The sequence below is a fragment of the Erithacus rubecula genome (assembly GCF_903797595.1).
Source record: "Erithacus rubecula genome assembly, chromosome: 1".
Classification (NCBI taxonomy): domain Eukaryota; kingdom Metazoa; phylum Chordata; class Aves; order Passeriformes; family Muscicapidae; genus Erithacus; species Erithacus rubecula.
In genome coordinates this window covers 21,422,889-21,449,493 of record NC_136658.1, presented here as the reverse complement: position 1 = coordinate 21,449,493, position 26,605 = coordinate 21,422,889, and the positions used below count along the sequence as shown (strand labels likewise).

The window sequence follows — 26,605 nt, the reverse complement described above, 5'->3', positions numbered from 1 at the left end:
TGAAGATTTACATGCAATAAGGAATTTGATATCTTTAGATAAGTTGCACAAGGTTGCTTAGCTTATTTCCACAGAGGGTGGCGGAGCACTGGAACAGCTGCCCAGGAAAGTTGTGGACTCTGCCTCTCTGGAGACATCCTGACTCCTGTGCCACCTGCTCTAGGTGACCCTGGCTTGGTAGAGGGGTTGGACTGGATGATCCCCAGAGGCCCAAACATTGCTGGTTGGTGACCCCTATTCCCATTTCTACATCCAAGCAGATTCCCTGACTCAGAACAACCCAGGCCCAGATACGGGCATTGACATTTTGCAGCTTTGTGGCCCAAAATAAAACAGTTTCTCGGTTCAGCCTGTTCCAGGCAGTTTCTAGGCAGTGCCCTGACAGCCACAGGCCTTTCCTGGATCAGAGCGTCCGTAGGGATGTCTGTGTCATGTTATATAAAAACCCAGGACTTTTGCACAGGAGACCACATCTTCCATCAGGCCAGTTAGCTATTTTACCTTGATGGATATTAAGCACAATAAAAACATACTGGCCTGTATGGCCTTTTACTTCACCATTTCAATTTAACATAGCTTTTTACCCAGACAGAATAAGGTAGAAAGTATTTTTTTTCCACAGTAGTAGAACTTGACTGAGAAGGTCAAGGGAGAATGAAATGAGATTTTTTGGTTAAAAGAATCAAAGTCCTACACAAGGGAGAAATTTCTATTCCAGGAACAAATAATTACACACAACTATACATATCTATAAGTGAGAGACTTTATTTGAACCAATTTTCAAATACAGACATCTGTATTATTCTCACTTCTTGGGATGTTTTCTGCTCATTTTTGAAGCTTGCAACCTTAGGACAATATTCAGGACATATGTGTACATTAGATCTCTGCAGATGGACACATTCATAATGCACAAGTACAATGAGTGAGAGACTCTTTCCAGATCCTCACACAAGAGCATCGGAAATGGGCCGCTCTAATTGTCAAGTTCTGCTCTTTTTAGCTTCCAGACACGTCACAGTTCTTGATACTCTCTAGGCTGTAGCCACCTTCTTCAGGCCCCGATTTATTACTGTGTTACTTCAGCTGTATGCCAGTGGAACTCTTCAAAATAGGGCTTAGGTAATGCACAGGGATTTGTTTTATTCATTGGGAACAGGCATGAGCAGAAAAACCAAGCTATTGGGTGAACAGTTCACCTGGGATTTTCTTTTGTGAGAGTAGTCTAGGTCTCAGGCTGGGATTTCTTTTTTTTTTTTTTTTTTATAAGTGACCAGTGGTTCTGGGGTGTTAATACATGAATCTTGATTTTCAGAGCATACAGGGGACCAGTGGCTTGGACCCCAGTGAGGTGTCTCTCAAGTTGGGCACTCCAGATGTGAGCCACTGGGGTCACTAGCCTGTTCTGCAAATCTCAACCTTCACCTCTTCTTCCAAGTATTGCTCAACAGAAGAATGTAGTAATAAAGCATTGTAGGTAAGAATGCAGGCTCGCACATGACCTGAGATCAACACCCTGAAAAATGGATAGAGGGTAGCGCTTTCAGGACCACCTAAATGACTCGTGATCTTCAGTTCCATTTTGGGAAATGACCAGAGAATTTCAGGCCTGAGACCCCCAAATGTGCTGCAGAGTGGAGTTTGGACATCCTTCAGCATCTGGGCCTCAGGAACTTGTGTCTCTTTGAAAGCCAGTGAAATGCATGCTCTCAAGTGCTCATGTCACTTAGGTTATTCTGAAAACTGTACCCTATATACATATAGGTAGATAAGGGGCAGACTTTCACAGGCACAAGTGGCAGTTAGACATGTAACTCCCATCGATTTTTTTTTCCCCCTCGGGGACCTGGAAAATCCCCACCCCCGAGGAGTTGAATCCTCCTCTCGAATCATTTTCACACCAGATTAACACCACTGGTTCCAGTGGAGCGACTCCTGAGTTACCCTAGTGTGAGCGAGAGGAGAACCAGTCCTGAGGTGCTCTAAATATGCAGTGAAAGTGCTAATGTGGCAATGCAGAAAAGCAGGGAATCTGAGCACAGGCCTGGAAGAGGACCCCCAATGCCACCTCTGGGGCCACTGAGCTGCAGGTGACCGCCAAGCAGACTTCTTAGCCAAGAGGAACCACAAAAACATTCATTCAAACCCTTCCCTCCACCTCTGCAAACCACAGCCACCCCACTTCCTTCCTAAGACACCTATGACAAACAGCAGACCTTCAGTATGAAAAGTCACAAGTGCTAGCTTGCTGTTCAGAGACCACAGGGAAAAAAAGCAATAACTCCTGTGGGGAATTTGTTATGAATTCCCTCTTCCTTTTTTTTTCTTTCCTTTTTTCTTTCCAAACCCCTCTCCATCAGTCATGGCTACTTCTTTCATCTCGAGTAACGTATTTCCCAAGCAATGGTGTTTCTGTGGTCACCATGGGCAAGTTCCTTCTGGCTAAAGCCTCTCATGGGGCTGCATTAGGGTGTAGGATTAGAAAACACTGGGTCTAAAGGGGTCTCAGCAGGATGCCCTTCCCCTCCCTTTGGAATGTGGCTCAAGGAAAATCTCCTTGGCTGATGCAACTATTGCAAGGGTTGTGGGGTTTCATCTGCTATCAGTGCAGACAGCCAGAAAGCATTGCAAAGCAGACCAAATCCATGCTTACAATCTACTGCATTGATGGGGAGTTTATGTTGGAATTTCACTTTTTCAAGGCTTAGTCTAGTGAAATGTAGTGAAATGTCAAGAGCTGGCCTACAGCTACTACGAGCATTCAGGACAGCTGTGGGTCCCTAGCATATCTTACAACAGGGGCATGGAAAAAGCCCCTCTAGGACCCTGAATTTCCACAGCTCTGCATGATAGGGTCAGGCACCATATTCCCAGTGTGAGTCACTCTGATATGCCCTGCCCTTTTCTTACATGAAGTAACAACCACTGACACCTCCAGGCAAACCTTTATCCTCTTCAGGGAGAGAGAATAGCTACATACTCCCTGGAGAATTCCTGCAGGTGTTACAGCAGGAGTAGTAGAAAAGCTTCAACTATTCCCCTGATGACACTTTTGCACCACTCTACTTCTGGGACCTCCTGCCTTTTCTGCTGCTTTCAGCTCACTTGATGTCTTGCTAGAAGAATCACTCCTCAAATACCCTTGTTCTCTTTCCAGTTTCCGTCCTATGTTACATCCTTTATAGTGTTTCCTTTTAGCCTTTGAAAATCTGGCTGAAGAGGCAACTCAAGGAAATCCAAATGCTTTTCTCTGCTCTCTTCCTGTACAGCCCAGCTTCCTATACAAATCTTGTGTATTACACATAAAACCACTGCCTGCTCAAGGCAGAGTTTGTCTCTGTGCTCTCTCTCACGCTCTCTTTGCCCTGACTCGCTGGCAGGATCAGGACACAGTACAATAATAAAGATAGGGGGTGCTTGGTTACAGACAGTAATTTTAAATTGGAACCAAGGGGAGGAATTAATATTTAATTTTTTTTAGGTTTGCAGTTGGAAACCACATATCCTGTTCTGTTTTTGGGGGAAAAAACCAAAACACAAAACCTAACCCTTTGTTCTCTAAGCAAGATGGCAAAGTATGTTCTTAAAAATGGTGACTAAAAACGCACTATGCCCCAACCATTAGCCAAGGGGAGGCAATATGCGAAGTATAAAGGTAAAATGTTCCTGGGGAGAGAAAGTTGTTTCATTTTTTGAGGAGGGAGGAAGGCCTATGTCCAGGAAGACATGAGAAGTGGTTTTCTTTACCTTACAAAGTTAAAAATAGTAATAGCAAAGTGGAGGCAAGATGAAAACTTTGGGATCTGAAATCAGAAGAGCAGGGAAACTACGTGGTTTTGGCAGAAACAGGCAAGACAGAAAACCTTTTTAAATGGTCATGACAGGAGACAAGGCCAAATAAAAACCATGGTCCCTCCTTCCTGCCTCCTCCCAAACACCTCTCCCACAAATCCTGAGAGCTGAACCTCAGTTCTCTCAACTTGGTGCTAGAGACACAGGGTGTCTGCAGTGTTTGTGCTGGGCTGGGCCCTTTGTGTGCTACAAACAGCAAACATACTGTACACCTCTCCTCTCTGTGCCTCAGCCCCCGTGTCCCTCAGTGCTCTCCCTCCCAAACACCATCCCCACCCCACTGCTTCCATGGCAGACACGGGCGGGTGGTGAGACCTGACATACGGTCCAAGCAGTGCCTGATGTCTGTGCTACATTTGCTGAATTGAGGTCAGGCTGGAAGGTGTCTCAGGGTTTACCACCCATCATGACATGGGAATATTAGCATATATATCATTTATGAAGTATGACACAATACCTATCTGTCAGTCAGCCCATCTTTCTACCTATTTAGTCCATCTAATCTACTTTAGCTATCTACGTTTCACTATCTCTATCAATCATCTATTGCTCCATATTATCTAATTTCTTCCTGTCTCTCTCTCATCTTTTGCACTCTAATCTTTCTTTCTCTAGCTATACTCCCCTCTCTCTCCCTATCATCCATCTATCCACTCGAAAATCTTTCCCCCCTTCATCTCTCTAATCCCTGTTTTTAAAAATCTTTGTCCAATCTATCTCCCACTCTCTCTTTCCCTCTCTTTAGAAAAAAACCCTCCCTGTCTCTCTCTCTCTTATTTCTACAGAATGCCAGGAAGCACATGGAAATGAATCCTGACACATTGATGGCACTTCCAGTGAGCAGTCTACGTTCATAGTGACAATTTCTGAGGAGACACTGTTCATCTTTTCTCCCTATTTCCAACATAGAGATGGAGGAGAACAAAGGAGCAGGACATGGAGTGACAGCCAGCCCTCGGAAGGCCATGGGGCTGCCACTCACCCATGGAAGCATTGGGCACCAAAGGACGCTGGAGCTGTCAGCATTCCCATCTTTTGGTCTTCCTGACAATTTAATCCTGGTCCTGCAGCATCACCCAGTTATGCTGCAGGGTGCTCTGGCAGTCATTGCCAACAAGGCCAAAAAACCATGCAGGAGCTGCTGGGGAAAGCTCATGAAAATAATCAGGGCATTGAAAGACCAGTAATTAGCTTTTATGAAAGCCCAGATCTTAGTAAATGTATTTGAACTGTTTGCTCTCACAGCTCATAAAGGTAGCAGCAGACCCAGATGGCTGTGCAGGCTCAGGGTTTGGTGTCTGTCAGTCTTCCACTGGTACAGGCTGGGTGGCACCAGGGAACAGCCCACAACCTGTGGGAAGCAGTGGTGGAGATTTAGGAGGTGGGGCTCTGCTGACAGCCATAAATGACAGCTGAAAGCCTTAGCCCTCTTTAGAGCTGGGTGAAGCACCCTGGGTTCAGCAGGAACAGGAATGAGGTATTTTTCAAAGTGCCACCAGCTGGCTCCTAGATCACCAAGCTTTGTCCTGCCCATGTGCCCATTTATTCAATAAATATTGAATAATAACTGTCCCAATTTATTTTTGCCAAACAGAACACTTTTGGGGGCCACGCTATGCTACTCAGGGACTTTAACCCCAGCCCAATGGGGTGAGCATCATCCTACTGTGGCACTTAGCTCAGGTCCTAGGGCGCTGTCCCCTCACAGCCCTTGGCCCATCCCTTGGCAGGGGTTAGACCTTGGGCATGGATCAAAGCTGGTCCCTCTGCAGGCTCATGCCTCCAAGGTCACCATAGTTCTCCAAATCAGGGCCTAGAGGTCTCCTAGAGGGACACTTTCAATGATCTTTCCTAAAACTGATTTTGCTACTTTCATTATTTGTGTTAGTCAGTCCTGACACCTTGCTCAAAATCCAAGCCTGCGCCCCTTAAAAATCCCCTCAGTAGTTCCAGGGGGAGCAGTCAGTCAGTGACTGGTGGCCAAGGAGTACAGCTGGGCCACGCAAGAAGTGGCCCACCAAGGACCACAGGCCAGCAGGATGTACAGCAGCATAGAAATGCGACACGGTGATATTAATGATAATTATTCTCATTTATTATAATTATTGTTCAGTTTGAAAAAGAGCCTGGAGCCAAGCATTATGCTATTGGCACATTTTCTAGTTGTTGCTTTAGTTCTGAAAACAAGCTGGGGTTTAGTATTCTTTTTTGTTCATTTTGTTTGTTGTGTTTGGTCTTTTGTTTGTTTTTACTTTCGTTCATTCCATCACATTGAAAAAGGAAGAAAAGAACCTTTTTTCCCCTCTTTTGTTTTAACTCACTCAGTAAGTCTGGACTCCTCAGATGAACGTAACATTGCACACACACACACTTGGAGAAGAGAGAGAGGAGAGAGAGAGAGAGAGCGCTGGCAGTGGGCAGACAGACACACTCACGCGCCAGGTCAAAGAACTCTGATACAGTGCAAGAATTTTCCCAAAATGATTGGATCATCATTACCAAAAACTTGCCATAACAACACCAAGAAACAAAGAAATGTTTAAGCCACACTGTTTTGACTGGGTATTTTCCTGCTTTTTTTTTTTTTTCTTTAAATGTTTGCCACACAGAGAGAAAAAGGGTTTAAGTGGTAATGGGAGAGGGACAGACAGGCCCACAGATGTGAGCAGGAAGGGGGGAAATCGAGATTGGGGTGGGAAGGAAGGATAGAGGATAGGGGGAGGGAGGGAGGGGCAATGGGGAGTCATTTCTTAATGTTCAGGCATTTTCTTGGTCCGCCTTGCTCTCTTCTTCTTTCACCTCTTCCTGCTGGGCACTTTCAGTAGGTTTGGTTTCTTCTACAGCATCTACTGAGAAAAGAGATGGTCCAGCGTTAGTCAGCCATGATCTAGAGCATCCTGCATGTGCACACAGCCTGATGGACTTAATGGCTTCAGGCTTCTCTCTCTCCAAAGTCACCCAGATCTCAAAGTCCCTGGAATTTCTGCACTGTGGAAAGAACATGTTCATCCCAGCAGGCAAATATGTAGCTCTCACAAAACGCCTTCAGCCAGAAAGTGTGTGCCACTGGAAGGAGCTGCCTTGCTCACTGCTGATGTGCCAGACAACCACTGTTCATTTCATAAGGGGCCCTGATTAGACTCCTAGCTTATCAGCTAGATCACACATCCCTTTACAGAACCCATTGCCTGTACCAACCACAGTTGAATCATTGTCCCCCAGTTACCATATGGATACTCCCAGCCCAGACTTAAAGAGAGTCACAAAGAAAAAACTATACATACTTGAAGCCTGCAAGACCCAGAGGGAAAAATTTTATGCCCTGTAACTCAGACTTCTCTCACAGTGAACAGAGATCTAGAGAAATATCTTTAGCCTTCAAGAATGGGAGCCTTCATCCAGAGGTTGCTACATCTCTCCAGTTTTCTGGTCTCTCCTTTCAAAAGCAAAGCTGCCCTTGAGGGAAACAGTGAGTGTAACTGGAAGATGGGTCTGCCTGTTAGTCAGACACCTTGTTCTGGCACACCATTCACATGAGAAGTTAAAACTAGTGCTAGGAGCTCTACCACAATGAACCAGACAGAGGATAAGAACACAGAGGTAGGCAGAGGCAGCCAGGAGGAGCAAGGCAAATGAAAGCAATGCCCCTCAAGCTGGAGTGATCTCACTCCTGGGTTCATCTAGCCCATGCCTCCTTCATTGCTGCAGGACAGATTCAATTGTCTTGGAGTTTCTACTGCCCAGCTCTCATCAGGGTACACAACATGTTCCCAGCCTCTTTCCAGAAACAGTGAAATGCACTGTGTGGATTGCTTTTTACAGGATGAAGTGGTGGTGGACCCAGGGCTGCAGGGCTGTAAGATAGAATAGTGCACAAGGGTCTTAGTGCACTGTAGTGACTGGTCTGCTCCACTGCCACCTCTCCCTTTTCCTCACTGGCTCCCAGTCCCACACATACATAGCCCATGGAGAGGTCAAGCAAACAGCAATCCAGACTTGGGGTAAAGAACAGGGAAAAGAAACAAGCACTGGAGGACAGGGTGGTGTGGGACAGACCAAGTGCCATTGGTATGACACATCCCTGCATCCATCTCATTCAGAGAGCACTGGGGTTCCCTGCACAGTTCCTGGCTTCTCTGATGGACTATCAATCTATATTGTACCAGTAAATAAAGTGGGCTGGGGACTGCTCCCTGGCCCCGAGGCAGACTGGCACCACACAGCTTATGTCCATATGGCTGAAATCTCTTCTTCTCCAGAATTGGGTAATTGTGTCTGGGACTTGTCTGATGCAAAGCTACTTTGTGTACACAAAAATCACACCAGAGTCTGTGCTGTCAGCCTAAGGATGAGGATGTTCAGCTGCCAGTGTTTAGTTTGTGAGGATTAGCATCCTCATACCCATGTTTTGTGAGAATGCTAACTGGGATGTGAAACTTTCCTTACTGACACCATTCACACATTTTGGCCTGGTCCATTTGATGCCATCAGATGGCAGACTTGTATTTTCTTCCAATACTGTCAGTAGGTGCTACATTCCTGCTTCCCTCTTCCCTTGAGCTTTTTTAGCCTAGGTTTTAAACATGTTCCTAAGCACCACTTCCTTATGAATCACCTTTAAGTCGTATGCAACTTTCCATTCTGAATCATCTTCATTAAAGGCTCTGCTTCTGGACCCTCAGATGCTTTTCATCTTAGTAAATTCTGACTGCTGATCTTCAAGAAGGAAGAACTTCTGTGGGAACATCCCCATGGCCTCAGTCACTGTACCAGCAAAGCCCCTGTCAACAAAAACATCTGTGGACTTTCCTTCCCTCTATACAGAACAGCTAAGCAGGATGGTATTCAAAGACTCCATCTATATCTGGTACAGCTACCACCACAGACCAGTGACGAAATAGGCTACTGATTAAAATAGAACTGTAACAAGCATCGAGAGGGAAAGCTTGGCCTGCTTTTTCAATTTTTCTGAATGACTTGATCACTGGGAGGGAGGAGAGTCCATTTAATGCTGCTCTTCAAAACATTCATAGCAGGAGACACATTGAAATATGAATTATGAAGCTGAGAGCAGAATCTGAGTGTGCAACCATCTACCCCCAAATATGAGCGGCAAGACTGTTGTTAGCCAGCAGCAAATTTCTTATTTCTGATTTCTTACAAGGCTCTGACAGATCCTAGTAAGGCAGAATTTCTGGGGTTTTCTCCTCATGTAAATGGAAGATGAGTGAAAGGGCCATAAAGAGACATAACCTGGCTTCAGGAACACAAGTCCTGACACTGCTTTTCATTATGTTTAAAACTTTTTGTGTCTTCCTACCAAAAACATCTGCAGGTTATAGCCAGCAATCCCACAGTCCCCTCAGGACAGCACAACAGACAGGCCCATAATGCAGCAAGCACAGGGACAGACAGACACTGTGGGGTCTGCACATCTGCTGTGATACCAAGTCACACAGATGCTCTGTGTATCAGCAGCTGAAAGTGGGGTCCAGCTCCTACAGCGGTGGGCTCTTGTCAGCACTCCAGAAGGGATGGACAGGAAATGTGCTCACACTCAAGTTGGAGGAGCTGGCAGGGATGTTGGTTAGCTCACAGTGCTCCCATGCTGTCATTGCTCTTAGGATAAGCAGGCAAGTTGAAACACAATTTTCTGCCATATTCTATTCCTTTTTAGCTCACCACAGCGGCAAATCTAATTTCCTGGGACTGCCCATGGTGCCTAGAGACCCCTGGCTGGCAGATGTACTGCACAGAGGTGCCTCATTGTCCCCATTAATGTTCTCTGGGGAGCAGATAGTGGCAGGCTGATGACTGCTGAAGAAGGCGAGAGACTGCACTGATTTCTGCCATGGATGAAATAGACTGGACTAACTGGGGTCATGGAGCAGCAGAAATAATTTAAGGTCACTTCATCATACATTCAAGTCAACAGAGAGGGATCATACAATTCAAATGCTGGACTGTGCATATCCCAAGCATAAACAAGCTTTTTGAAGAAGAATTATCACACAAAATTCAGTGAATCACTCTCCCTCTTTTCTCTTGCATGATATTGAAGCAGTAAGGGGAAACACTCTGCTGCACCCTGCTAAGCTGTGTTTTATTTCCTGGCAGCTTTACCAGCACTTCATTGATCTTTGGTATGAGGGAAAAGAAGCAACCTGGTGTTATTATGTAGTAATGAACTTTAGCAAGAAGCAATATCATGAAGGAAAAAATAATTCAGCACAAAAAAATGTTTCAAGCTGTGGCACTGCTATACCACAGCAGTAAAAGAACAGGGTTTGCTCTGGGCAATGGGAGCAATGCATCACAACCCCAATGACATCAGGGCCAGCTAACAGCAGTTTCTGATTCACGAGGAGAAGTGAGACAGTTTATCTGACTCACCAGTTTGTTTGATGCAGGCTATTTCTGCAGTGTTTTCCAGGCTTTCAGTGTCCCAGAAAAGGGAGGCAAGGGATCCCCAGGGAGATTAGGAGATAGCTATCCTGGGGATTCCATGCATCAGAGAGGATATCTCTTACACTGCTTTTTACCCAATACTAGTCTTGATTTTCCACTTTTTTGAACTCTGAAACCTGTGGGTTTGCAGTGGACAAATACCATTATACTGCACAGAACTGCACAGTTTGGGCATTTTTCATTCACTTTGCACTTGGTTGCAAAGGTGACAAAAAAGTGGTTGAGAATTCAGGCCATCTCCTGCTTGAGGAACAAAAGCATTTCATCCTGGGCAGCCAAAATTCCACCTGTCTAAAGCTGCCTCTCTTCTGAACATGCCAGCACTGTGACATCTCCTCCTGCCCGAACAATCAGAGCCCCTGTGTTCTCTTACGAGGGACAGAACAAGCAGGAAGCAATGAGCTCTTTCTTCAGGTGGGCCTGGACTGGGGTGGCATCAATGTATATGTGGAAACATCATGAAATGAGAAAGCTGAAGTCAGAGTGGATGGACATCTCACCTAACTCCAGACACCTACAGAGAGACATCTGCAGCTGATCTTCTCATCTTTTCCTTCCTTCCTAATTAGTGGGAATAAATAGGGCATTTCTAAGACTCTAGCCTGTCTTATTTGGATGCCTACTTCAGGACAAGTTGCAGCCTAGGAATATCTACACCTGCAGTAAGCCAAGGTGGAGACATTCACATTTGTTCTAGAGCACTCCAACTACAAAGCAAAAAGAAAGACCCAGACTCACAAAATGAGATTGGAGGGAAAAGATAAAGAAGGAAGGAAGAGCTGTAATGTAAAGCAAAAAAAAAAAAAAAACCAACAAAAACAAACAAAAAAACCCAACCAAACAAACCCAACCAAAACTTGAGGGATGGCCAAAGTCAACTTCAGTCCTGAAGGGGAAAGCAAGAATGGCTAGATGAGAAAGCTAAAAAAATCACCTCAAACTAACAACAAAACCAACCTATTTTGTGCTTGCAATCACCACCTTTACAATTCTTTTAATGCACACCAGTCATCACTTGTACTGTTCGTGGTTACTCCAGTCCTGTGGTCCCACCTTTCTAGATTTAAAATTTCAGTTTGCTTTTTTATTTCAATCTTTGGAAATCTATGCTGCAGTCCAGATCATCTTATAGAATAGGATAATCTTGCCAAAGAGACAGGCATCTATGAGCTGAACTGCCACTGTTATCGCTTCCATTTAGCACTCTGGATGGTGCAGTCAAGTAGAGAAACCTTTTGGGCAGCCTTGGGCAAACCTTAAGCAGCTACTGCAGAATTATTTAAGGGTAGAGCTGCACAGTGGGAGAGGTTGATGTGTGTTTGCTTCCTAGCTGAAGGGCCAGTGTCCAAGAGAGGCTTCATACCTACAGCTCCACCTGGCACCTGCTGGGGAACAGCGTTACTCGTGGAAGAGTAACAACATGGGAGGGAGATACAGAGCCTTGCTGCAATAGGGTCTTAAAGAGCTCCTGCCCCTCAGCACTCCACTTATTTCCTGGAAAGGGTGAGAGCCATGTCTGCGAGCCCCGCTGGGGAGCAAACGCCTGGAACATATGCAGCTCTGGCTGCTGTGAAGCTGAGGCAGGCACGCAAGCAGCAGTTCTGCTGGATGCTGGTGCTTCCAGCTGCCTTTGAGACACTGTGCTCTAATGGCTGAGCACGCAGGCTCCTCTCCAAGTCTCTCCACTGCCCTACATTAGTGAAATTAGGTTGAGTGGATTTCCGGGTAAAACACTGTCTCTTGGGACCTGCCCAGCTCCCGACTGACTTGCCAAGATTAATTAAATCAGAGCAGACATCAGCTTATGACCACAGTAGCAGCAACCTCTCTGATGATCATTTCTTTTGTGGCTGGTGGCTTGGGTTTTGTTTTCCTTTTTGTCTCTGTTCCACTGCAGATCTTTAAATTACCACAGCCAATGCCAAGAGACGAGAAATTGCAGAACACTCTGGGATTCTAATACAGATGCAGAGATTTTGCTTTTGCTGCTTTCTCAGTGTTTGCATAATTATTGCTGATATTGATTGTGCAGCTAGAACTCTCCTGTGCATTCACACTGAAGTACTGCCCAAATCTAGTCAGACGTTGCTCTCTCTAGCATTTGCTGTGCATCCTCCTTTCTCTGTCCTTTGCCAGCTACAGCTTGGGCAGAGATGGAACTGAAAGCCTGTTCCTCATCTGGTCATCACTCTACTCACAAATATTAATCTCAGCTTTCCTGTCCTGTTATAAGCAGATCTCACATGACCCAGAGATGACTCTACTTTATATATATATATATATAAGGAGCACTAGAAAGCCTCATTTAAAATCTCTGCCCTGAGCATCTCCTAGTTTTAATGACATTTGGATCCAGATTTGGATCCAGGCTTCACAGCTTGATTCATCTGTCCCAATCCATCTGTCCTTCTAGCCAGCCAGAAGTCTATTCCAGGCAGACGATGGTAGGTCTGAGACTGCTGAAATAAGGCACACTTCAGGTTCAGAGCTGTTGCTTACACAGTTCTCTTCCTGATCTATGTTAGCCCATTGCAGTCAGCTCTATGATGCATCATATGCAGAGCTAAAATCCTCCACCCTCCCAACTTGCTTCTTTTGAAAACGGGTAGACTTAAGGCTGCCCCAGCTAAACACCGAGAAATGAAGGAATTGGGTATTTCAAGTAAGTGGTTGTATCTGGTCCAGGGTATCAAATTGTATGATTTCTCCCAAATCCCTGGTGAATTCCTCACTCAGTAGTGACAGACCCATGGTACTGACTCCTGTGAGCCCTGGGGTCCTGGTGAGCACATGGCACCTGGGAGATCTGCAAACCCTTGGCACACCCTGCAACCAGGAGATGGGGAGGAATGCCCCCAGTGCAAGTAGCAGGCAGGAGGTCCAGGGAAGTCACCCAGTAATTACTGGAAAGAAGCAAGCAAGTCAGCCTGTTAAGGTTGAACAAAAATGTTAATATGGCTCCAGTACATGGTAGCTTGGGCCTCCTATTCCTGTATCACCTCATCTTTTCCCAGAACCATATAATGGTTCAGTTGCCCTGGCAGTGAGGAGGAAAAAAAAAAAAAAACTCACACCAAAAAACCCACAACTTCTGCAAGTCCTATGGTTGGTAACTTTGGTCCAGGCTTGGACAGTGGCTTCTTTTCTGATCCTGCTAAATCCTCAGAGCACAGTCAGACACAGTTCTGTTGCCCCAGCTGCCTTTGCACCTTGTCAGGCTGAAGAGCCAGTGCTTTAGGGATTTCAACTGCTTCTCATCCCACCCCATGCCTTTCTTCCTCCAGCACCACCATGGAAATCCAAGCCTGCATTGGCATCCATGTGTGCAGTAGATGGAAATGGAGGAAATGGTGGGAGAGATGCTCAGGGTGCACAGCAGTGGGGAGGGGGTGTCGAGGGGAGTCACAGTGTCTAGACACCAGCTGCTGGGTTGCTGCGGAAACTCCCCAACTTTAGCTGGGGGAGGGAGCATTGAGGTCTCCAGAGAAATAGAAGTGATGGAGGAAGAGGGTGGGGAGAGAAAAGGGAGGATGTTCCTTGTGAATGTGAGGTGTTAACCCTGTTACAGCTACGTTTGCAAATATTCTTCCATCCTGGAGAATGGGAAAGAAGCAGCTCTCTTTCTTTCTTCTACTGCTGCTTCTTTCCCACACCCATGATGCAGCCAGAGATGGAAGCTGAGAAAAACGACATGCCTACTGCTGACTGTTCATTTATCACTGACTATTATCAGCATTTTGTCCCAAACTTCCTGTCTACTGTACCCATAAGTGGGCAATTTCAATCCAGGTACAACTGGAAGAAGTCCTACCAGAGTGCTTAGGTTTTCAGACAGCAAGATCTCCTTTAGCAAGGCCAGTCCCTTGGCCACTGTCACACTACAAGCAAAGGCAGCTCCAGGGAGGACAGGGTGCTCCCACCTGGCAGCAGTGTCATCAGCACCAGGGTGCTTCTGTGGGGATGCTCTGTCACACCAGGTGGGCAGGCAGGAGACTGCACAGCACAGTGACCAAAGGCAAGGTGAAACAGGTCTTTCAGGATGAAAGTGCCTTAGAGGCAGATGTGTTACACAGCCATGGAGGGGCCTCCTATTGAACAGATGCTGTGACCTCACAGGGGTTGTGACCTCACCTCAACAGTCCTGTGAAGACCAAGGTTCCATGGTCTTCATAGCTGGGGAGCTTGAAGGGGGGAAATGGGAAGTGACTTGTGCAGGATGTCTCCAGCCATGAACTGGCATCAGAGGTGATCTGATGAACAATCAGGTGCTAAGCTGTCCTGCAGAATCAGAAGGGCTCCCTTCAGGACTGGTTCCAAGCTACTAGCCCCTCTGTCTCCTGTGTTCACTACTTCATCATTACTTCATGTTCATTACTTAGAATAAATTACCCATAAGGTGTTCTTTACTCCTCTGCCCCACGCCCCTGTTGATTTCGTATTGGTAGGTCCTGCAGGTCAGAAAGGGTACTGTTTAATTCCTTAAATATCTCATTATTAAAAGAGCTTGAATATGGAGGTTTTAACTTCCTTCCAGCTGTGGAATATAACAGTTAACAGCTGCTTTTGGCACATGAATTGGAAAACAGGATGTCCCTATCACATGCAACAGCATTCTTTTGTGTCACCCATCTTTTTTCCCTTGCTGGTTTAAGTTCCTTAGGATGGTTTAGAAAGAGAGGGCATGTGAGGGGACAGAAGAACATCTTTCTAAGACACATACACCTATTATTTAACTTCTTTAGAGAAACTGCCCTATGAGATTATAGGGGAGAAATCAGAGGAAAGATAAGAAGAAATGGAAATAACCTGAATAGATATAGGCAAATTGAACCTTATTGAAGTGACAGTGACTGTTCTACAGCCAGGACATTCCTAGCAAAGTAATTCAGGGAATGAAGCTTACAGCACTTTGGAGACGGAGGTTTGAATTTGGAGATGCCAAGCAGATGCACAGAGAATAGCACAGCAAGTGCCAGAAATTGACAGACAGAGCAGGTCCTCAGAGGTCTGCCCATCTCACAGCTCTGTTGAGCAGCCGGGCAATGGTGGTAGGATCAGTAGGGGGATAAAAACGAACCTGAAACTGTGGCAGACTGCTGGCATTCACGCACTGCTGATCCTGAAATAAAGAGGGTTAAGAAGAGGAAGGAAATGTGCAGAGTGGTAGAGCCTTTGAGCTCTCCATCTACAGCTCCCATCTCCTCACACAGGACTGACTGTGAAGCTCTTCTCCTCCCCTTCCCCAGAAAAACTGGCTAGGGAAAAGAAACTAAAGGAGGAAATCTTCTGTAATTGCGGCAAAATGGTCTAGAAATTCCTTTAGTGCATCCAGAATTAATGTGCTGCTCCTCCCCTTGTACTCCTCCCCCTTCAGCTGACTGTGGCAGGGAAACAAATTGCTGCAGCCCTTACTACAAACCATGCTCCCAACTCCCTTCCCCCAGCCCAAAAGACATGTGCCATTCATAAGCTGCCTGACTGCTGGTCTCCATTATTAAAGCCTAGAAGACTGATAAATTGGGGATTCATAGAGCCTGCAAGCCTCCAACAATCACATTGCCATGGAAACCAGAGGCAGCCTCCATCTCTAGCAGAAATTATATTGATCTAGCTGAAGGCAGGGAATTACAATCAAGGGGAGGATATAAAATGTCTCTTTTTCTTCCCTTTGCCATCCTCCCATTTCGAGTTTAAATGAAGGAGAAATTTCATTTAGAGATCATTAGTTTGTTCCCGTCCATCATCATACACCAAGGTTCTGCAAATTGGATGCTAAAATTAATTAAATGCCTGTTGTCAGGCTTTCCACAGCCATCTTCTTGATAACTGTCCCCAGCAGCTGCAACATCAACACCACTAGCTCTTTGCATCAAGGAAATTACTAATATTTCTCAAACACATGGCTGGTGCACACCCATCCACTGTGTTTTGTGCAGGATGAAACACAGGCACTGCTCTCCAGAAGACAGTTTAGGCTTCATGCTGTATCTAGGGAAAATCCTGGGAGCCTTTGCTTTTCATTTCATCAGGAGAAAGCTTGAGAGCCCAGACACAGGAAGAGGCATTTTACACCACAAACACTTGTGGGAAAAAAAACCCATTTTGTAACATCACAGTGGCATTGCTGGGGCAGAGCTATTCTCACCTCTTCTTGAAAACTCATGTCTGGGACTGCTTAACAACTGCTTTTCCAAGGATGGAAAGATCAGGAGTCACAGCACCTGTCCTGCAAATCTGGGTTGGCAGCTGGACACTTTCCCCAGATCATATAAAGGCCAGATCCTCTTAATTTGACTTAAGGAGAGAGTTTGAGCTGTGTATTAGTCCCTTCTGCCCCAAGAAATCTCTGTGATCAGAGGTGTGTCATACTTGCCCAGTAAGTGGTCACCTCCAGGGAAAAGGAGGTGTAGGGCAGCCCTGAGCCTGGCACTGGCCATTTTGAAGAGACAAGCTGTACAGCAGGGAAAAAGGAAGGAGCTGCCTGGAAAACCTCTCATGAGTGCTCCTATTGCCAGCACCAGTCTTCTCTGTGAAGGTGGCAGCAGCTTGCATCAGTAATTCTGATTTTAATTCAAATTTGGCAAGCTCTGTTTTGTTTTGTTTTATTTTTTTTTACCAGTTTTGAGAGCCATTTCTCCCAGTTGGAGAGGGACTATCAAGTCTCTGAACTCTGAGTGCTGCGCCAAGTGAACCGATGCAGCTGTCCCACAGTAGCCATCTCAGTTTAATTGGCTGTTCACAATAACAATTCCATCAGGCAGATAATGAATTCGGCTGTGACATGAGGGCATTTGGTGGGACAGCTGCAAATGCTGGGGAGGCCACCTAGGGGCACAGCCAGGCAGCCCCATGCCCTGTGCACAGCCATCTGTGCCACAGCCAGAGTGCACCACCTCTCTGGAGCAGCAGGAATGTCTGGGCTGTCAACAGCTCCTCAGGGCTGTCCACTCTGATGGAAAAAAGTACCATTACAGCCCTTTTCTGAACTAGTCTGCAATGACAAGGCTTCTATTCCTCATCAAAGGACACTGCCCTTGGCCCTGGCTTATCTGTGGGACCAAGCAGTAGCTGCTCCTCCACCACCTCCCGTACAGCCAAAGCCTGCCATGACCCCGCTCTGCACTGGGCCATGGAAGCTGCCAGTTACCACAGCCTCCATGTCCAGAGTCTCTATGTTTTTGGACAAGGTGGAGCAGCCCATAATTTTGGCTTGAGCACCAGAATTTTGTCAATGGTGGTCACAAGAAGAGGGCCTGATACGAGGCATGAGCTCTTCAGGCCTGAGCTGCTCTGGAATTGCACTGAGGCATAGGAAGTGGCACTCCACCATTTTGTACTCTTATTGTTTCCTCCTGCTGATTTTATTTGCTATAAAGGTCCTTGGCAGAGGTCTTGCCTGCTGGTCACAGAGCAATGTTGTGAGGTATCCATGTGAATGAACACGTCTCTCTTACTCTTCCTCTCCTGCTGGAACTGTTCCACTTCCATAAACCATTAAATATTTATTGGGCCAGAGGAAAACATTAACTCTGTAGACCAGTGGTGAGGGCACTCATCTGGAATAGGGGAGACCAAATGCCACATCCTGGCTCCAGCAAACAATAAATAATTTATACAAAGTGGAATAGCTCCAGCAGGAGGGATAAGGGGAAAATGTGTCCAGCAGCCCAATGGCTCGCTTGCAAAGCTCACTGGATTTCAGCTTCCTAGCACAAGGCCCACCCTGTCTTCTATCCCATTCAGGGAGGACCTGACCCTCACATGCCAGCTACTCTAAAAGCAGACAAAGATTTTCTTACTACTTTATTCTACAAATCCCATAATTCCTGGTAAAGGTATATACTATGTTTGGGTTTGAATAATTAAAGGGTCATTTAATGAAAAAAATATTATCACAGAAAAATTCCAGTCTATCAGGACTCAGAAGCCCTGCACAGTTGTGGTTTGAACTGTGATCAGGCTTAACTCCTCTGTTTGGCAGAACCATGTCTATGCGTTTTGCTAGAAATGAGGCCAAGAATTATTTGCATGTTACATCAGTTAAGAGGGTCTGGAATTTTCTCCCTCTTACCTGATGTAAAAATCAATTACTCCATCCATCTTTCTCATAGTCATTTGGCTTCAGCAATGAAAAGGTTTCTATCTTGAGGCACAAAAAATATTTTCTTTCTCATTTTCTGTCTCTTTATTGAGTGCAGTGAACAGTGTTGAGTTAGCGTCTCTGGAGACCAAAATCTGCTGCTCAGCAGCAGTGCTGTGCATTTCTTCCCTGTGCCTTCTTGGCGGGCCTCAGCTGTGTTTGGGAGAGGTTGTGTCATGGACAAGAGGTCAAGTTTAGTCCAAACAGTCACCATGCTTGGTCACACTGGTAAGTGTCCCAACAAATGCTTGGCAATAGCGCTGGAATGGCTTTGTGGAAACACACCTTCAGCCCCAAAGATAAGCCTAAAGGCAAACCTGCTTGCAGTTTTTTTACAGAGTTCAAAATCCAGGTGACACTCACACCTCCTCACTGCTTGGCAATAAAGTTACTCCCTTCCACCACCTGGATCCCTGGAGTACCAGTTGGACTGTGAATGCAAAGGGCCAGAGAGAATTTCTGCTCCTATGAACTGCAGCAGCCTTACTGAAGATAAACTCACAGCAGCCCTCTGATCAGATTCTGTGACTGAGGGGATTTCCATCCCTTCTGACAACAAGAGAAAGCAGAGGATGTTTCAAGATTGCACTGAGTGCCTTCCAGGGGGACAAACATATAGATGATTTGTGAGCAGATCTAAGATTAAGACTACTTAGACTCAAAAATATTTCTGAAGAGGGGCAAACCCAATCTCAGGGTTTGGTCTTCTGTGACATATTCTTTGTTTCAGTACCAATGACTGAAGGATTTTTTGAAATGCTTGTGACACTGAGGCTGAAATCACAGATGATATCCTAGCCTTGCCTAAGCAGGATAGGTAACATAGGACATCTAAACAGGAATACATATTCTTTTTTTTTTTTTTCCTAAGCCTACATCCAGTAAGGGAATGGAGTCCCACATTCATTTGAAAACTAGGCCATTATGGACTTACTCCACACAAGCTTTTATGTACACCTCCATTAGAGGCTTGTGCCATTTCCAAATCAATGTGTGTCCCAAGTTTTGAAGAACACTAAAGATGTTTTTACAAGTACTTGCCATCACCCCAACTTTAAATTACTTTTATTTTATTCCATCTTCCATCTCTTCAAGTGGTTATCAAGTGAAGTCTTTGAAACATTTTTCACAGCTGCAAAGACAGTTTTGTCAAAGTCAGCAGCATTGGGGAATGCTGTGCATAATGGTCACAGCTCTTGCTCCTGCTCTCCTGTCCCTTTCCCTGTACCTGCAATGCATTATCAGCTATGGTTCTATACCACTGCACCCACTTCAGCATTGGGATTTGGATGTTCTTCCAAATGTCAGAGAGATTTTCTTCTTCATTAAGCCCTGGAGGTTACAGGTAATGTCCAGTTATCACTACTAGCATTACCAATTACTGTGTTTTGCTGAAGGAAGATAGAGAGGTTGAATAGTGTCTTCCACCTTCTGCTTTCTTTCATAATGAAAAGAGGACTCATTTGCTATTGCCTCAAGGTGCAGCTGGGAACTCTGTCATTCTTTGAACACCGGATAATTGGGACCTTATGACCTTTATCTAAGACTTATTTGCATGAAGCACTGAGTCTCACTTTTCTGGTCATTAGAGTAACAGCATTTCCTTTACATCCCTGGACCCTGTCCAGCTTTCCACAGTTCTTTTCCTGGCTATACTACAGCCTAGCAAAGGGCAGGTGTCCAAAGTGGACTCCTGACTGCCAGGACTTCAGCTGAGATTTTCCACTCTGTTCCAGTGTCCCATGCTGACACTGATGTACCTAAGGATGCAGAAAAAAAAAAAAAATTGGTACAGACCATTAGAGCTAAAGGATATGTAAAGGGAACCTTTGGCAGGGAATACAGAAATAGGAAAGAAGTCACAGCTACAATAACCTGCAAGATCAGAACAAACTCTTCTTCAAAGAATAGCAAAGCACATGATAGCAGTATTCTTCATCATTTGAGTTTCCCACATGGATTATTTTTAATATCTTGTCTATTTGCTGCCTGAAAGACATCCAGAGAGCAAAGCTAGGAAATGAGGAAGCCCTTCTTTAAATGAAGCTTGCAGCATGAATGCAGTCTTGAGAAATACTGTGCCTAGGAACCTGTTCAAATTGAGCTTGTGTAATATGGTCTTTCACAGATCTATTGGAGGTCCAGAACTGAAGGTGGAAACTATTATCCCACAGAGCTGATGCCAGTGGCTTGACTTGTATGCCTTTGTCACTGCTCACATTTCTCTTGATTCTCTTGGCAAATGCCCAGTCTCACAGATCATCATATGGATAAATAAAATATTTCAGTAGTGCCCTTACAAAAAGAGTCATTGCAGTCATCAGTGCTCACTCAGTAGTTGTCTATAAAAAGGAAAGATGTTGGTGTACATAAGGACTGGGATGAGGAACAGAACAGAAGAAATAATGCATTGCTGGAGACATGTAAAAAGTTACAGCTTTTTTTGGACTAATGTGAAGACTATCTGTCATTCCATCTCATAAAATATATTTGCAGATTTAAAGGGAGTGCAGAGAAAAGCAAGAGAGTTCTTCAAAAGCATGGGAATCATTTAATATAAAAAACAGTTGAAAGCACTGCTTGTGTTTTCTTCAGGTAAGAGATGAACAGCAAAGGCTATGAGACTATGCCCTCGGTGCATAAGTCCATACTGTATGATGATAACCTAATCAAAGGCATGAAGTAGGCATTTTCCTTTTGCTGTTTCTGTGACATAGCACAAGCACAAAAAGTTATTTAAGGCAATGGTGGCCAATTTGTCACTGAACTTTTTGGCCATTGTACAGTTGGTTGGAATTGGGAAAGCTGTTGTACTTGATCAATCAGATATTTTGTGTCCATACACACACACATGCCATATAACACCACAGTTATATTAGCATCAAAAGAGAGAATATATTATGCTTTACTTGTTAAACAAAATCTCAGACAGTAGAAGACATGGATGAGTCCCAGCAGCAGAGAAGCAGTTTACCCTAGATCTGCCCATAGCTGTGCTTTGTGCTAGCCACAGCAAGAAGTACAATAAATGGGTATTAGCTCTGACCTAGCTTGGCAATTTCTGTGTTCCTCTACCAGTTATTTGCATGGATCCTTGTGCAACTTCACCTTGCCAGAGTCCATGAAGTTTCCACAGAGATTGGAAGTGATCACTGCACTGACATTGATAATCCAGTATTAATGCACCTATTAAATAGCTCTCGAGGAATGTCTAACTAATCTGACTGTGCTGACCCGCTGAACTTTCCAAATCCTTTTCCTCTGCATGTGGCAGTCATCTATACCACAGAGGCAGTATTTCTACTTTTGAATTTCAGCTCCCTGGAGCTGTAAATCCCAGCTGATACTCTGCAAGCTCATATCTATCAGAAAAGTCCAGCCTACTTGATCCTAGTGTAAAGAGATGACACTGGCAGTGGTGCACTTCTGGCAGCTACAGCAAACAGCCATCATTTAATTTTCATTGACTGTCTGTCCAGACTGTCTATAGGTCTGCTACTTGAGCCCTTCTCAGCAGAAATTTTGTTTATCATTTATGACAGAAAACCTTCCTCCCACAGATCATTTTCTGAAGATGATCTGAATGCATGCAGTGGGCCACTGTGGAAAACATTGTAATCAAAGTGATTTAGAGCAAAATCTATGTGGAGTTTAGCCACTGGTTTTGGCTGTAGAGAGCTGTGTGTTAGCATGAGTGACTACTGAATAACATGGCACACACTGTGACACTGGCAGGCACTGCCCTACACAATGTCACCCATACATGTTGTTTAGAAGAGCAACAGCTGTAGTTGCCAACACCAGAAGGGGTGAAAGATTGCTGTCACCTTTCCTGAAATTTGCAGCCTTCACAAAATAAGCCAGGTAACCAGCCTTGAGTGTCCATGCATTTCTTACTGAGATTCCAGAAGAACTGGTACCTCTTTTAGGTACGAAGGAGTGGTTACTCTACTCTCCTCAAGAGCCCTTTTCCAGAGCAGGTCCACACCTTTTCATCAGTAAATATGTTTAATATCACCTATGATTTTGTTAAAAAAGGGCAAGTACTATTTTACCACTGTCCCACTAGTGCAGTTCCCACCTCTACACGGCAAGCTGCATCTCACTAGGAAACAGCAGACCTGAGGCACACACAGAACAAGAGACAGTATTGCACTGCAACAGAGGAGGAAATCCTGCACCTGTGCCAGGTTGTTTATAGGAAAATTGTGACATTCCAACCTGCCCATCACATGGCTGGTTGCACCAAAGCAAATCCAGCTATGAAATAGGTGATGTTTATACTCATGTAGACACAATTAGAAGAGTAAAATTTCGGAGAAATTGAGGACAAGACACAGACTTCACACTGGAGCATGTGTCAAGCAATCTCAACTGCATTTATATAGTCTTACTTTGTTGCTGGAGTAGTACTACAAACAATAAATTGCTGCCATGCTTGCTTAGAGTTGTTGCCTCTGGGGCAGTGGTGGGAAGACTACTGTGTTTGCATTGCTTTCCTTGGCTGCCAGGTGTAGCAGCAGAGATAAGCTCCCTTGAAACAGGAATAGGAGGTTGTTCTGCCTCTTGCCAGCTACTCGTGTGCCAAGACTGAAATTCCAAGTCACACAGCTGCAATCCTCTCACATAGCGCAGGCTGCATGTTCTGTCTGGTAAAAGACAATAGACTGTCTCCCTTTCCAAATCTTTATACAGCCAGTGCTCCCAAAGTGCAGCAAGTATTTTCCTTCCATCAATATGGGGATTGAACTGAAAACAAAGAACTGATTCAACTGTAAACCATGAAAAAGGATCCACAGGGACTTGCTCCCTCTGAGGAAGTGAAGATGGTGCCTCCCAGTGCTCCTTGCTTGCAGGATACAGGGCCCTGGGGGAACTGCTAGCCCACTTATATGCAAAGCACTTGTCACCTGGCTGATTTTCCATTTCAGCTGTGAAGCTGCTCCATTGTAAGGCTATTTCATGAAGCAGGAAAAGCATTCTTCATTTCCGAAAAAAAGAAGATCCATTTGTTTCCTTAGACACAATTTACTCTTTCACATTTCTGGGCTTTGTATTCTTACTTGACAGTCTGAGATGTTAGAGCTTTGCTTTGATGTTAGAGCCAACCAAATTTGGAGACGAGACTTGAAAACTTGTGAAAGTACAAATCGAATGTAACACTGTGTGACATTCACTTCCTTTCTTCCCTGGGAAGACATCATAGCCCATCTTCTTCCATAGTCTCCTGTGCTGGATACTGATCTCATTTCAAAGCTGCAGTACCAGACTCTTTCCAGTAACCTTCATGGAGACTCTCTGGATTTAAGCCAATGCAACCATGATTAGAACAAGTCTCACTTCCTCATCTATACCTAATGCATAAATTCCCTCTATCACTTTTGGATTCTGTCCTATTGAGTAGGCTGGCATCTAAGAGAGCCTCTCAAAGCATAATACCAACACTGAAGAACCAAATGTTGAATTATAGGAAGAAAATATATAAATCTAAGTCTTGAAAAGGATGCTCAGATGACAAGGCAACTTCTTGGCATTCCCATCATAGACCAAAAGACATTAAGAGGTTTGAGAAATTGTCGTTCCTACATCAATTCTTCATTGCTACTAAACAAAACCCACTGACTCATGTCATAGCTTATCTAGACTGGAATCCATCTCTTTTTTTTACTTTTAGATGCACTGAGGATTGCTTAGAACTGCCCTACTGTAGAATTGGGAGCACCTGGGGTTCCAGACCAACTACTGTTGGATACAGTTGTTTGAAGCAGTTTCCTAGGCCATTACCAAAAGACAGATAGAACATGTAGAACTGACTAACAAGAAGAGAAGTGAGGGCAGTCAGGGGAACTACTGACTGGTACAAAAAACCACTCTGTCCATCCCCAAGTCCAGAAATATTAAGTGTTAAAATCTCTGCACTTCTCTTTACCTGTTTTTTTTCCCCCACATCCTGTCTTTTTCTATCCTGCCCATAAAGGCAAAAATCTCTCTTGGGTATGAATTAAATGCCTTTGCCTTTTGCTTGTGCTTGCACCTGAGAAGGAATCCACAGATATGGATACAGCATGATACAGCCATTGCAGTAAAATTCAAGGCAGATGAACACCACCACCCCAAAGCAGCACGGTCGGCACGCCTCAGGGAAGTGGCAGCCAAGCATGCCATGGCAACCAGCCAACCCATGACACTGGCCAGGACCCAATTTGATTTATTTTTGGCAGCCTGACACAGCACACTACTGTGCCAGTCTTCGATCACAGAAATGGTAAGAGGTGACCTTTGAACACCAAGGGGACAGATGAAGCTGAAAGAGGATCTGTCCCTTGGCTGGAGAAGCACTGAAGTGGCAGATGTCCCCTCTTTCATGAATGACCATGGCAGTCACACCAGCAAGCACCAGTGCTGTATTTGCTGGGGGAAGACCGGGAGAGAGGTTGAGACCTGTCAAATGTGTTTAAGTCTATGGAAAGAGTAAGTAACAAGAGAGACAGAGAGGTTTGAAAATATGAGAGAGTAATAGTATGAAGATGGTAAAAAGAAAACACAGGCCTTCTGTCAGGAAATATTTCCTGCCTGTGGGTGCTTTTGTAGTGTGATGATGCTCTTCAGAGGAATATTCTTTAAGAAGGAAGCAGCTTCCTGCTGTTGTGGACATTTTGCTATAAGGTGTATTGCAGAGCTCAGCCAGGAATCCTCAGATTAAATAGGAGACCTATTTAATCTTTTTTGCATTTTTTTTCTTGGATGACTCTGAGGTCACTTAGCCAGCTGTTCGGGTTTGTGACTGGAAGGCTGATATCATCGTGGAATAGGAATTCAAGAAAAATCTATATTCATTAACATTTTAAAGAGGCTATCAGCTTGACTCTGGCCACACACCTTCCATGTTTGCTTTCTGCAAACATTGCTAAGCTTGAGTATCACTGCATGCATACTGAATAAGAATAAATGAATGCACATACTGGTCTTGAACACTTGATCACTGAAAACTCATTTTTAAATATATATTTGATTGTCGATTTTCCAGCTTCCTCTGTTAGCTAGATGTTTACATAAATAATAGTATAATGTGCAAATGAATATTAAATTGTGCATTTTAAATGGCCACTTCAAATGATGTGTCCATAAATGGTTGGCCACTTCAAATTGTGCTAAAACAAACAAGAGCATGGGGAGGGTATCTGAAAATTATTCAGAATATTGCATAGAAATAAACAATTTTTTCATGAGTGTCAACTCTAAACAGGTAAAATAAATAAAAATTAAAATCAAATAGCTTGCTACTATAAATGTCCTACCTCTATTCATTACAGCAGATTAATCTGAATAAAAATGGAATGTCAATTCAAAGCAGAATCACCCTTGCTTAGGAATAAGGCAGCCCAGGTCTTAAATAATAGGAAATTAGCATTCATTATCCAGCATACAGAGGACCCCAAAACGCTGATTCACCCTGCCCTATTCTTGCCATCAATGTTAATACCTTTGCCCAAGTATAAAACCAACATACATACAGCATGCAACATAGCAAATTACATTTCATTAATCACATGACATTTATGTTGCTACTTAACTCATCATATAAATTAAGAACAAATGGCTGGAGACCTGGACAACAAAAAGCAAACATAGATAATTCAATTTCAAGGCTTATTTCTAGAAACTTTTAAGTAAGAAATAAAACCAGCAACCCTTTGTATTTGTGTACAGTTCAGACTAACTTCTTGAAGACTGCACCCCTTGCTCATCCCTTAAATCTCAAATGTCCTGCATACTTTTCCAGTATTTAATCTGTCCTTTTGGATATCTGTTCTTCCCTATCTGTCCACTTTGTTGAGCAGGAATAGAGTTCCCTGAAGCCCCAGGTTAGCTATGAGGCCTGAAAGCCTAATTGGAGAGTGGGAGTTGCAATTTGTGGAGGAGAAGTAGTGGGCCAAATGAAATTATGGAGAAATCTCTCCAAGTACAAGACTAAGTGCTGAGGATCTCTAAAATTTACATCAGGCTGTTTATGAACATCAAGGTGATATGCAACATTTCCCCCCAACAAGCTAATGAATGCAGGCTGCTCTGCACAACAGAGTATTGAATAAATGTGGTGACCAGTTTTGCTAGGTACTGCCTCTTAATTGAGCTTCATGTGGA

The 26,605-nt window shown here is 44.5% G+C and overlaps 1 protein-coding gene across 1 annotated transcript in view; it reads right to left on the bottom strand.

Moving 5' to 3' along the window:
* Window positions 1–6,447: 6,447 nt before the first annotated feature.
* The window catches only part of GAP43 (growth associated protein 43), a 52,673-nt gene continuing 32,515 nt past the window's right edge, over window positions 6,448–26,605 (bottom strand). The window contains exon 3 of the mRNA XM_079320789.1: window positions 6,448–6,698. Coding sequence (XP_079176915.1) covers window positions 6,610–6,698 — 89 coding nt within the window. The 3' untranslated portion in view covers window positions 6,448–6,609. The remainder of the gene's footprint in view (window positions 6,699–26,605) is intronic.